Source organism: Myiozetetes cayanensis, unplaced genomic scaffold (genome assembly GCF_022539395.1).
Source record: "Myiozetetes cayanensis isolate MyiCay16 unplaced genomic scaffold, myiCay2020 scf2-11, whole genome shotgun sequence".
NCBI classification, from domain to species: domain Eukaryota; kingdom Metazoa; phylum Chordata; class Aves; order Passeriformes; family Tyrannidae; genus Myiozetetes; species Myiozetetes cayanensis.
This window is the reverse complement of record NW_026087411.1, coordinates 26,770,579-26,785,145: the sequence shown is the minus strand read 5'-3', so window position 1 is coordinate 26,785,145 and position 14,567 is coordinate 26,770,579. Positions and strand designations below refer to the sequence as shown.

The following is a 14,567-nucleotide window of genomic DNA, read 5'->3' as shown; positions in this document are numbered from 1 at the left end:
ATAAAAAAAAATTGCATTTATTTAGTTACAATGAGATTCCATCAACCCTTTTGTAACTGAAAAATCATCACTAACTTGATTGTTTCTACTTGTTAGATGAGAAAGAATAGTAAAATATCATCCCAAGAGGTGATTGCATAAAAAACTAAGAGTACAAGAAATTGAGTTGAAAAATGTGAGTTGAAAATTAAGCACTTCTGCAGGCTTTGCTATAACCTTCTCTAACGATGACCTCTATAATTATCTCATCTATTTAATTACAGTCTTTGAAATTACCTGGAATTTTTAAACAAAGAATCTTAAGCAGAATAAAGGACTCACAATTTTAAAACGCAAGACTTGAAAAATGTAGAAGCCACCATCTGCAGATATGTTCCCTTAGATGAATATGCATTAAGAGATATCTAGGATCTGATGTTCAGGGCTGTTAGCTGAGCCCCTACTTTCCTATATGATGCCTGAGACTAACGATTTTGAAAAATTTTACTGTGACTTGGTGTAAGCATTGTGAATTTGTCGAGACAAACTTATTCTGATCATCATGTGTTAAATTCTTGGCATTGGAAATATATGATAGCTTATAAAAATATCTTAGTACTGATACATTACAACATAAGAAATATATTTAAATTCTCCCCCCATCGATTTTCTCTTACCTTGACATTGGTATCCCTGTTTTCCTATTACACCCCTGAAAAATAAAGCAGTGCTTTAGAAAATGAAGAGCAAATATTTTCTTAAAATGAATGGATCTTTCTCCTCTCTTCACTGGACATGCACAGGTTTAAAGAATAGCTTCTCATAACCAATCACCTGATAACTGCATGCCTAGACTGATATCAGTTCAAAGTAGGAATGACATTTTAGCAGCTAAGAGGTAACAGGTAGGATGACAGGCTGTGAATAGAGTCAGAACTAAAGACACATTTACTGTAGTGAAACACAGGCCAGGGAACATGGAAAGGGAATAAAACTGTAAATTGTCATCAAGCAGTTCTGTAAATAGACAGAAGATTCCATTTCTCAGCATTATTGCTTGAAAACACCTTAGCTATCAAAAAGCCTAACCTCCAGACACTTTTTAGAGGAATTTAGTTGAGTTCAGGCACAATTCACATTGTTTTACGTTAAGAAAGACTGATTCATTACACACTTCTAAGAAATACTAATTATAGATCACATCAGACCTTATGTATAAATCAGTACCTCTAGATCACTTTGGAAAACATCAAGATTTTCTGAAAAATAACTGAAAACAATGTCTCCACCACTTTTCCCTATCTGAAAATTGCGTGTACTCAAAACTAATGTAAATAATTACTAAAAGGGAGTTCTTGATGTAAATTGTAATACTGAGCACCCAAATCATTAGAAGTCTAATATTCCCATATTCCATTAACTTCAGTAGGATGTACATGAGCTTGGCATTTCCTAGGAGGAAGATGATGTTACTTAAGCATATAATTAAGAATTCTGTCATCTTCACAAAATGTGAAGATCTAATTTTAGGTCTAAATCTACATTAGGCATCGACATAATACTATACTGGCTGTCTACCTAGAATTTTTAGTGTGCAGTAGATAGGGAAATATGGAACTTTGTAGCTCAGAGGAGAAAGAACACAAATACAGTGAACTCCAACATATGTGATGGACGTTTAACAGTCTTCTATTATCACCTGGAAAACTGATGACAGCTTAATGTCACAACAAAGAAGAAAAGAACTACTATCCTCTGCCACTTTTCCTTCAGCAAAACAGGAAGGTATGTTAGCTCCCCAAATCAAAGTTGCAAAGAAAGCGAAGTCAAAGCCGCTTCGTACCATATAAAATCTCTGCAGTGCGAACAGTATGTCGGTTGTCTAAGATAGGTGGCCATAAACTTGTGCCCATTAACCTGATGTACTCTGCGTCGCACCGCGCCCTGGCGCTTCCTGGGGCGCATACGTTCCCGGAACACACGCTCTTCATTGTCTTTGGGTGCTGAAACAGAGGAAAAAACAATAAGGGCTGGCTGTGTCACACACAAGTATGGGGAAGCTCAAATGCAATGCATAATTAGATACTCTCCAAAAATAAAAATAATCCCCTCTAACTAGCAGTGCAAGATAATTTTGTTAAGTAGCAGGTAATTTTTTTTTTTTTTTCATTTTTAGCAACAATCACTAAAGGGCAAAGGTTGCCACAGCTCACTAGGTGGACTTCTATTTCTTCTAAACCTTTATCTGTAAACTCATGCCGAGCTGGGAGTAAATCTACACTTTATCACTATTAAGCACTCTGACAACCTCTTAACAGTAATTACACAGTTAGATTCTTCAAACAGCTCATGCTTTCATCTCGTTTGATCTCCAGGGAAAAAAAAAGATCTCAACATTCCCTGGTCCCTGTACACTCAGAAAGTGCTGACACAAGTGCAAGAAACCTGAGTACAACTACATACTATCAAGCAGAACAAAAAATTCCATCCAGAACTGACTAGTAGAATTCCTGATTATGATCTGAACTTCAGGCTCTAATAATCCACTTTGATACTAATCCATGTCAAATGTTCCAGGGAAGGAAGTCGTTCCTGTCAACCAAGTCCTGTTCTAATTGTATATGAGATCTAATGGTAGAGGAAGTACAAAATGAAGTTGATATATCTCAGAATGGAAACACTTGGAAAAAAAATCTTCAGAGTGCACTGGGTCTTCTCCCCTAAAGTTTTATTTTGAAGAGTACCACTAAGAGTGCCATAGTATTCTGAATGCATTAAGTAAGAGCTGAGGATGAATTAGCAATGAAGAATACTACACAGTTGTTAATGAAAGATTTTACAAACATTCCCTGAGCCACTCATGTCTTGGCAAAGTAGCACATCAGATTTGGAGGGCACCATATTCAGTCATTCATTGCCAACTGAATCTATGCACTCACTACTTCAGTGCACATAACTCTTTGACCTGTAGTTAACACTTGTCATTCTTTGAATTTCAGCTACCATGAATCACTACAATGGCCTAAAAATACCAACTTTGGTCTGTTGCAAGCTTTTCTGTGCATGGCTGAGCTGTCCAAGTAACAGAACAGTACTTAATAATAGCACATAGAAAATTCAGAGAACAACTCAATCTATAAAGGTTTCAAATTCTTTTACAAATACTGAAATAAATCCTATTTTTGAGGCTTGTAAAATTAAAAGGTATTGATTTAGGAATTTCTAGAATATGATCTTAAATTAAGCCAATTAAGGATGGATATACTGGGAAAATACAGAGCACAGATGAACAAATCAAGATCAATGTCTTGCACTGCAGAGAAAGGGCTAAACCCCATGACACCAGCAAATTCATTTATACACTAAAGAGCCTAAGCTCCAAACACGTCTTACAAAAACTTCATACTCAGAGTGGGTTTTCATCCTAAGATTTCCACCTGTGGGATGGCCAGAATGGCATTACTTTTCTATTCTAAAGTGAACTCTCAGTAAATAAACCCTGACTCATTCACAAAGCTACCCCTTTTATTTATGCTGAAGAACAATCAAAAAGCAAGGGTTCTACATTACCTGTAGATAAAGAGATAAGAAATACCAAATAGTTACCAATGATACTTATTTTTATGTTGTCAGTTATGTTTATTTTTAAATATTAAGCAAAACTCTGATGTTTAATAAATATCACAGCTCCTCAAGAGAAAGATTGCCTTCCTCAAAGAACACATGAACAAGTAGCTGGAAATCCCACCAAAGATTGACGTGGTAAAGCTGCTGGAAATCTTTTAAAAGCTAATATTTTAGGAAATAACTCTGTATTAACTCAGAACTGTTCTTTTGGTTATCATTCAGATTGTAGAATTTGCTAAAGTATGCATGGCCAGGATGTGAGAAAGTTAAATCCAACTCTTCTGGAAAGGTTCCCAAGAAGTTAACTGCTCATATGAAAGGAACAAGATGTTCTGACAGTGCACAGTTCACTCTTGACATGATAATCAGTCTACAATACCATTTTTCTCCTTTTTTCATCCTAATTGCAAATCTTCACAGATAAAGTACCTGTAATCTCACAGAGCATGTAAAATCCTGATCTTGTTTTGGCTACATAAACACAGTATCATGACACTCAGGTTTTTTTGTTTGTTTGGTTTGGTTTGGTTTCTACCAACAGAGTCTTACAACTGATTTTACTGCATTACTTCCAGTTCTATATTTAATACTTTAATGACACTCCTTTTGCACTTCTAATACTTACAGTTTAAAAAAAAAAAGTCACTCTCAGAAACACATTGATCTGAAAACAGGTAAAAGCCATACATCTGAAATTATCAGATTAAATGGCAGGCCTCAATTATCAACATCACTTCCACACAAAAAGTATCTCCGTGTATGTGAAGGATCCTTTAACAGCTCAGGGAAATGCAGTTTTCTTGGTCTTGGATAATGCTGGAGCCATTCCCCCAAAGGGAATAGCAGACAGTCAGCCTGCTATTCCCCTTTCATCACTAAAGACTAGCACCGGCCAAATCCCATGCCCTGTGCTCCCCTTCAGAGTCGAAATGCACAGATCAACTGCACGTTGAAGAGCAGTGACTCTGCCTCCACCACACCTCTCATTACAGCCTGCAGAGACTCCCCAGCTCATCAGTTGGCAGTATTACTCATTTAGAAGACTTGGAGTACAGAATGATAGAATCATGGAATTGTTACGACTGGAAAAGAACTCAAAGATCACTGAGTTCAACCATTAACCCAGCACTGCCAGGTCCACCACTAAACCATGGCTCTGAGTGCCATATCTACACATCTTTTAAATATCTCCAGGGATGGTGACTCCACCACTTCCTTATGCAGCCTATTCTAATGCTTGACTACCCTTTTTGTGAAGAAATTTTTCCAACCTACACCTCCCCTGACACAACTTGATGTCATTTCCTCTTGTTCTATCACTTGTTATTTGGGAGAAGAGATCAACCCCCATACCACTACAACCTCCTTTCAGGTAGTTGTAGGGAGCAGTAAGGTATCCTCTCAGGCTCATGTTCTCCAGGCTAAACAAGCATCTGACATTACAGTGCATGACTGATCACAGGACAAGTGGCCATCAGCCTTTTATCACAGTAGAGCAAGTCACAGGAGAAATTAACTCACCATGAGTTTTACATTCAGTTAGCACTAAGTTCAGCAGGTTTGTTCATTGCTACCCAGGAAAAGCACATAAACATTGCTTTTCCAGAGTCCTCAAGAGTCCTCCACTGCCATGCCTTGCACAATTTTACACTGGATATTAGGAAAAATTCTTTACTGAAAGGGTGATTAGGCATTTGAACAGGCTGCCTGGGAAGTCGTTGAGTCACCACCCCTGGAAGTGTTCAAAAAACGTGTGCATATGGCACGTAAGGACATGGTTTGGTGCTGAACATGTTGGTGCTGGGCTAACAGTTGGACTTGATGATCTCAAAGGTCTTTTCCAACCTTAACAATTCTATGATTCATGCTGCTGTTGTGGGCCACAGGCACAGAACCAGGCAGTAACTGTCCCAGGTGACTCAGAAGCATATGATCACATCTGTGCCGGCTCACATCCAGGCTTGTGAACCACTTATTTCTAGCAGAACTAACAATACTCTATATTTAAATTAAAATCCATTTATTTTATAGTGAACAGCCACACCACTCCTGCTCATTTAACTTTCTGAAGACGTCTACTTAGAAAGGGAGCTACACTGCTCTCCTCAAACTTTTCTCATTGTTTACAAGCAGGAAAGCAAAGATTAGTAAACGCTACCAGAAAGCAGGGAGTACTTGGGAAAATCCCCAACACCTGTGTGATACCACCAACTAATGTTTTCAAGATATACTTTAGAAAATATTAGCATTCCAAACAAAAACAGCCTTTTAAACATATTTTAAAGAGAAAAGGCCTTACAGTGGTATATAATAGATTCTAGAAAATACCATTAGGATACTGCACACTGTGCAGGGCATTTCTATTCTTAGCAGAGGAGTTAAAATTAAGTGGATTTGTCATAGTCTATAAGTGACTTTCAACACAAACAACTTCTTTTCAGTATTTTTACTAAATAATCACAAAGGACTATCGTTACCTCAGTAAAGGCTGTTTCTTTATGTAATGTACATTCTGTTCCCTGTTTTGATTTTAAGTCATTCTGTCCTCTATATTATTCAGTTTATCCATTTTAAATACATTTCTTTAATTTTCAGTAGATGGAGTAAGAAATTATGATAATTTCCAAGTGTTCATGGAGAATGCTGTCAATGGAGTACATTGAGTTCAGGCTTTATATGATGGTACTTGAAAACTGGAAAATTTAGAACTAATTTTGTCTCAAAACCATTCCAAGTAATGCCACTACTTCTTTTCATTGCAGCCAAGTGTAACTCTTAGTTATTTGAAAAAACAATAGTATATAATTGCTTTTATGTATTTATATGTACATACAAACATAATGCCTACAATTTCAAAGACTCAAAAGACTTGCAGGCTTAACTCTAGGCTCTAAGGGAAGTGTTATAGAAGTCAGAAATATCTGGCATGGAAAACTGCAGAAAAACTCATAAATACTTGCAAAATGGAGGCTTAAATGAACTGTCTGGAACTACATTTAAAGCTGTTCATCATGCAGTATCCATTCAGCACAAATTGTAAGTCACAACTTGGAAGTTATGACTTAAACGATAGGAAAGTGACACATAATGCTCAGTAGCCCTCAAAGGAGGCAAGATGGGAAGAAAAAGACCTATACACCAAATAACAAAGGCTCAAACATGTTAGGTCTTGTTTCGTACTGATATGTTTTCAGCATAAATGAGAAGGGTTCAGTGTGGAGTACTAACTGGAAGAGACAGAATTATCCTGTATATAGCCATTTCCATGTCTGATCCTTTATGTTGCGAGTACTTACAGAATTCTGACAAGCAAAAAAAGCAAAACATATTGCAGAAAAAAGAGCAAAAAGCTTACAGATATAGAAGGGGTTTTAAACATTTTTTTATTGCCGAGGATGCTAGACTTCTAAAAAGGAACATGCTGAACCCTTCCCTTAATCGATTTGGTATCAAACTGCCACAGTGTTTGGAGAAGGGGGAAAAAAACCCACTTTAGTAAAATGGCTCCTGCCCCATCAAACCCAAAGTATAGGCCATGTAGGACAGTAATGCAGCAACTGGTGGAAGTGCCAGGTAGCCCCATGCAACAGGACACTGACGCCTCCACGGCACTTCTGGCACAAGAGGCTTTTCGCCCTGGGCATCTCTTGGGTGTCTTCACATTGCTGTCTCCCATAAATTAGAAACAGCATCCAGGAAAAAACCAGCTGGTTTAACATCAATCCTTAATAATTACAACTGAGCCTTACTGAACAACAAATGCAATGGAACAATGATTGTAATGAGCGATGTATTGCTAAAGATTAAAATGACGAGCTTTTGTATCATATTTAAACCTGACCACTTTAACCAGTATGTATGTATTGAAACAGAGCTTTTGTTTTAGAACTCTATAATGTCTAAATGGAGGAAGGATATTGATTGAGGCAGGAGAGGTAATTTGCCTAAAAACATGTTGGAAAGTGAGAAGGGGCAGGAACAATGTCCAGGACTTCTCAGGATTCAGGATGGAGTGTAACCAGATCATTATGCATCGAAATTAAGTCTCAAAGGATTACTCCCAACCTCTATTTTGGGCTGCTAGTAGAAGCATATATTCTGTCCTCAAGATTTCTCCAGGCAGAAATCATTACAGGATTTTGCCTTTAAGACTTTAATCTACTTTAAAGGAAAAAAAAGGGAAAAAAAAGGAAAAGAAAACAAACAAACAAACAAACAAACCAACCAATCACACATCTCCATATATTTATATTTCTATCTCATTTCTTTTAAAAAAGCCTTGCTTAGTAGTAACATATGCAACAAACTACTTTCATACCTTTGAGAGAAAAAATAGTAAGGTAAATGCTACAATACATTTTCATAAAGTTGTTAATTTATGAACACAGAAGTCAAGTGGATAGTTTACCACAGTCATAGAAAGAGTATGCAGTTTTTCTACGCCTTTTTCTGGAAGTATTAGGTTTCCAGACTATTTCTTAAACAAGGAATAAACATACAGGTTTTGCTTATTATATCTCGAATCTGCTTTCTTTAGGAAAGCTGACAGGAAATTTCTTGTTTAAAAGGAGAAGAATCAGATCCTTAGATAACACTATATTGTTAAAGAAAACAAAGACGATGAAAGAAATGAAAAAATGCTCACAGAATGAATTTTAGAAGAGGTATGTGTCTAGACATGTCTGTAACATGAGCTATTTACTGAATGCATTGAAGAATAAATTTTAAAATATATCAAGTCCAAAAACGGTGAGTGGCTTTGTAGCGTGAGCTCAGCCTCAAATTTATTTGCCTTCAAACACATGCTTATCTTAAAATGTTTTAATTCTTCTCTGAAAAAGAGGCTCAGCCTATATATATTTAAAAATTTCCCTTCATGTGCACACAAACAAAATAGATTTGGGTAGTGACAGGCACATATTTTTGTTGAAGGGCTTGTTTTACTTTTCTTTTTCTTAAAAAAGAGCTCAAACCAAAACACCAATAACACTATAATGCTATCAAATGAATGCATGATTCACACTTTCTCTACATGCTTAATTATTATCACAAACACATTCATAATCTGCTTAAAGGCTGAAGGGACAACAGTAACTCCCAATATCCTTTCAGACAGAAATTCTTTCACATTCAATACACTTAAAAAAGGAGGATATAATGTCCAGAAGTACTAAATGTCCTACGGATATTTGCAAGGTGCAATTGCAATTTCAGCACACTGAGAAGTCCTATTTAGTTTTCAGAAATGTCCCAACCTTGCTGGTTGGCAGTAATTTGGACCAAGTGTTTAAAACCAGGAGCATGGAGCCTGGTACCTGAAGCAACCAGGAAAGTACCACTGCTGCTCCAGCTGCCGCCCATCCACTTGGCTACAGCAGAGGCTGTGGAGAGGGAGGATTACTTCCCATACCAGCTCAGATAAAATTTTCTTTTAAAAGACTTTGTGACTTTCCTTAAGAAACTCTTCAAGATCAGCCCTCACAAGTTTCTACTCTCAATCTCCACAGTGCCTACAGAATTAGTGACAATTTACCTAAGCTTAAGCTATTCACAGGAATTGTACACAATCATCTTCAGATGATCATACTGCATGTTGCAATAAACCTAATACTTCACAAAAAGAATTCTGTTTTATAGGAACTGCACAACTGGTAGGGGATGGATATAAATATGGGGTCCGTTTTTTAGGCTCCTGGGAGCTTACACAGATGCCAAAGGTACTGACCTCATTTTGAAGGGTGCATACAGCAATTCCTACAGTTAAACAGCTGTCAGATCCACAAAATAAGCAAATCAGAGCCACATTCCACCTACTTCCTCTCAATTTCTTTATTGGTGGTATTTAACATTTATGATTTTAAGAAATATGGTATTCCTAAAATAAAGAACTTGTAACTACAATTTTCACATTACATTTTATTTGACAAAAGAAGTTATATTGTTAGAAATACCACAGGGGAGTTTTTGCTATCTGACAGGTTTTCTGAAAAGCCAATTTCACATCTCAAAGTTTTTAAAATAAAATTTTAACTTCCAAAATTTTTTCCACAAGACAGACTTTTAGAGCTTTTTCAGTTGGAAAAGAGATGTCACAGACAATAGGACCAAAAAAATCAACGCTATCTAAGGTTATTTCAGTCTTTCAGTGTTATCTTTCAGGAGGAACAAACAGCCTCACTGTAAACACAATGCTCTTATGTCAATAAATCTGCAATTGAAATTAGAGAAGTGGAAATGCATTCTACATATGGTAAATACGAAAGTTATTATTCAGGAGGAAAAGATTACTCCACAAAATATAATGGATCTCTTCTTGTCCTAACTAGTAATATAAAGTAATAATTTATAAAACATAGAGAAGTTTTTGTGCCATAACTTAACTTGATAAACTTAAAGGCAGAAAAACTAATTTAGTTTATGTCAGTAATACTCAGTTTATGTTGTTACAGTAATGAGCAGTTTTAATAGCCTGGTGTTAGCTATGTTAGTGTTAGTACTTAGCATCTTTTAGTGTTAAGGTCTGACAGGTTAAAAAGGTGAAATATCTCAATATATTAAGTCAACTACTTACTAAAGCTAAAAAAGTACACAATCTTTTAAATGAAACTACATATATTATATACATAAATACATATATGTAAAAAATACGTTATATTATTATTATAAGAATACTACCACTATGATTAGACCAAAATCTCCTTGGGTCTTGATCTCCCTCCTGTTACTGCTGCAAGTCTACAAACATGTCCTGCAATGTGATTGCAGAGTGCTCCTTGGAGCACACCCAGCCACTTGTGGTGGTACTGATGGTGGCTGATATTTTAGTGACATGCTCATACTGACTGTCCTTTGGCTGTCTTCAAGGAAAGAAGGAAAATGAGTCAAACCATCACACTCGGGGCTGCTGTGGAAGATGAACTTTCACAGTGGTGTACACACACATGCTTGTTTTAACAGAGCTCCAGGTTATGGAAGTATCTGCAAGGTCAACTGACCTCTCTGCAGGGTCAGCACCTGAGCTGCTGGCCTTTGTCAGTTCCCTGGAAAGGAAACAGTGTTGTGATGCTAAGAAGGAAAACAAGCATTGTAAAAATTTCAGGACAAAGCCCTTTTCCCAGAGGTAACTATTAAACCAGATAGATCCCGAATGACACTATTTTAAGCACGTGTTTGTGATAGATCAGAGATGTTCAGCAGTCTTTTTCTAATAGCCACAAAAGCTACATAGAGCATGACGAAACAGAACCTTGTGTGACTGGGGTTTCTGGTCTTTCAGAAGATCAGTTTATTAAATATTTCTTGAACACCGGCTTTGTTACTCTCCCACAGAATAACGGAGGCCTAAGAGGGACGCACCTAGCAGATTCCCGAGACTCCTTCCTGCAGTGGGGAAGGATCTCATGTACTTCAGGCATCCTCAGCTTCCATTTTTTCTGAGGGCTCTTGAAAATCTGCAGTGAGGGAAATTCCACAACACTCGTGTCTATTGTTTCCCACTCTGGCAGGCAGGCCATAAAAAGCAAGTTTTTGCCAATACAGAAACTATGGAACTTTCTGTAGCAAGGCAACCCTTATCCTGTGTATACCATGCAAAAGACCAGGGGCTATGCCTAGCCAGAGTCATAGCAAGATGTCACAGAAAAGGTTACTGCAGAAGTTTTGCATAATTCTCAGGCCACAGTAGGACAGAAACTGCCTTGAACTAAACAGGTCACCATGGATATTCAGTCACATGCTAGCTGCAGAAAAGCTGTGACATCTGAAGGTAAAGAAGGGAATGAAAATGACTTCCTGCCTTAAGCTACTAATCTCACAGTTGTCTTATTGATTCCACTTCCAGATTCTCTCCTGAGAGCAGCATCTTGTTTCCACCAAGCTTAGAAATGCATGTAACAAAGCTCACTTGCACTTGAAATTTCCATATAAAAATTTCATAATTCCATATAACCACATTAAAGACCTACAGTGCATAACCTACACAGGTCAGAGAAGTGGGCTTTCAAAACACTGTTTTATAGTGGTTATAGCCCTCACCAAGCTCAAGCTTGCAATACACATTACACAGACTCAGGTTTCAGAGCACTTCACAATGGCAATGAAATCTTACCTATAACTGGAAAAGGCACCATTGCAGACATGAGAACTGCACAAACTTCACTAAGTTTACTTTGGAGAAGTGATTCTTTTTGCTTTTAAAAATTTATCTTCATTTTTTTCTCAATAAAGTACTAACTATTTGCTTGTACCCTCCATGGGGTAGAGGGAGTCCTCTGCAGAATTGACTGAAATTCAGAGAACCTCACACAGCACCTATGTAATAACTGAGGAAGCCAGACAAGATTGCACAGCAGCTCCTTTACCAAAGCAGGAAGAATCCTTCCCATCAGTCTGACTGATTTTGGTATAAAGTAAAAAGCACAGAATCCTCAACACTTTGCTCAAAAGATGCTCATGAAGGTCAGAGGGAGTTCCAAGGGCAGGGAGAATGACAGTGATACACGAATATTTTATTCACAGCCTTTTTTTTCCTCATACTTTCAGGTAACAACAATACTATTCTTCAACAACTTAAAATAAAAGCTTTAAAATTTGGAACTTCTCCCCCTCAACAGTATTAAAGTAGTAAGACACAAAATATCTGTACTTTTGTGTACATAAACCCACTGATGAGACTGTAATGGTTCTGATAAACAGATCAGGATTTGACCCAAGCAGCAGGACTTTGTTTGTCTGCTTAGGCAAATAATTTACAACACTATTAAAACCTCAAAATACTAAGTGTTGGGAAAGAAATATTTCAACAGCTAAACAAGAAACTATTATTATTTCAAAATAACATAAAAGGTTTTGTTTTCTTAAGTAAGCTGATATTTAGGACTATCCATAGAAACAGTAACTAGCCACTGTTAAATTATTTCTTCTTCTTATGACATAATGTTTGGTAATTTTTTGAGTTAGAGAATGCACCATAGTATTTTGGTTGCCACTGCTATCTGAACTTCTCTATGTCAGATCTTCATTTAGTCAGGAAACCAAATCTGGAAAACTTCGGGCCATTCTGTAGGAATGGCTGGGAATCAGAGTGTCATTGGAATGTGACCTGAGACAGCCCCACCATGGCAACCTGATGCCCTGGGTCTGCACCAAGGAAACCCTGAGAGCCACCTCATGGATGGCACCCAGGCAGCTTGACAGAAAGATCAAAGATTTTGCCACTTTTATAAAGGAGTTCTGCAAGTTAAAAAGTCTTGATATAGCTTTGCTCTGCAGACGAGCCTGCATGGCATCGAACAGGTAAAAGGGTCCTCATTTGAACTGCACAGATTTTTTTTTCCTTTTTTTGATAGAGGGTGCTCTACTCTTGAACTGAATAAAGCAGTTGATAGACATTAGTGTTGTACATCACCTTAGAAAGGACTGTTCTCCAATGCAGCTGTCACCAATAAATAACATCTGCCACAATTTTTCTACTTTTGGTCCAATATACAACCCAAAACATACTTTCATCAGTGTTCCAACATGTCACTGCTCTTTCTACTTTGTTACTTTTTACTAAGGATTATATTGTGACAATCCTGTCACCGTCTACCAACAGCCTCATCTTGCCCATTTCGTAAGTGGGTAGTTCTTCCAATCATTTGTAAGAGACAAAAATCATCAACAAAATAACTCATTCCCTCCTTCCACTTGTCTTTCTTGCAAATGTGGAGGAATTTTCCTTATTCTGATATTCCCCCCCCCCACGCACACAATAAAAGCTTAATTAAGAACATCTCTGACTCACAAGCAGTGCTATTAAAGCAGCTCTCACATCTATATCTTTCGACATTAAATATATTACTACAAATTTCCACTCAGAGAACAGTAATAGATATATTATGTAAATCCTAAAGTTCTTAATATGATTTATTATCAGTATGCTACTTTCAGACCTCAGTTTATCAAAGCATTTCTGGTTAAAGCTGTGTGAAAGAGCATATTCACTCTGCCATGGATTTCAATGGAAATCTTCCAAAATTTAAAAAACTATTTACCTGCCCTGCTAGATGTTAATTGTACGCATCTAATGCATGGTAAAAATGGAAACATTCTAAACAGTATGTTCTTTCTCCTCACCAGGTTTATGGGCACAGAATCACGAGGTAATGGCAGATGATGAGTTTACATGTTGTCAGTAGAGCCTCAATGTGTTATATAGTTTTTTACTGAGATTGACACATCTTCACAACAGATGCTGCTATAATAGACGTTCTATTGTTTTCTTCAGATATGCGATAGTTAAAGTTAATTTAAACTATGTTTATGTAGAAGAACAGGTACAGAAACTCTGCTTTTTTATTAGTTTTTCTCTTTCCACAAATCACTTTTGCTACTTCTTAAAACAGAAAGCAGTCCAGTATTAACAAATGCCCACAGCACTCACTGAAGGTTGACTTTCAAAATATATGTGAAGACTCTATATAAGAATTAATCAATGTGTGTGGGACAAAACCTGTTTCTAATATTTCTTTAAACTGTAAGCCTTTCAAGAAGAATATTTGTTAAACTCTGTGCTGTGCATCTGTATATTGTATCTGAAAGAGAAAATAGAACTAAAAAAAAAAGCACTGATTTTTTTTTCTTTTCTTTTCTTCTTCAGAACAAAGATCAAATAAAATGCTACTTTGAGATCCAAACAACTCTGTCCCTAGTCCAGAAACTAAATCAGACAATGAAAACAGAGACAAAACAATTCTTGGAATACTTTGCAGATTTAATTTTTCTCTTATTATTCCAGTGCTCTACCTGTTTTGTATTCAGCACTGACCCTGTCTTCACACCAGCAGTACTGCCTTTGGATATTCCAAGATGTCAGGTAAGTTCTCCTGACTCTGAGAGTACAAAACTCATCTGGAAACCTGTGCACAGCACAAGGGGAAGTCGTCCAAGCAAAAATCTGTGGAAAGCCAAGAGAAGGACAA

General features: G+C 37.0%; 1 protein-coding gene across 2 annotated transcripts in view; it reads right to left on the bottom strand.

The window, feature by feature from the left end:
* The window catches only part of PRKCE (protein kinase C epsilon), a 282,503-nt gene that overhangs the window by 109,518 nt on the left and 158,418 nt on the right, over nucleotides 1–14,567 (bottom strand). For both annotated transcript variants that reach the window (XM_050314608.1, XM_050314607.1), the window contains exons 3-4: nucleotides 1,823–1,982; nucleotides 657–691 (exon numbers count right to left, since the gene is read on the bottom strand). In XM_050314608.1, the coding sequence (XP_050170565.1) occupies nucleotides 657–691; nucleotides 1,823–1,982 (195 nt within the window). The remainder of the gene's footprint in view (nucleotides 1–656; nucleotides 692–1,822; nucleotides 1,983–14,567) is intronic.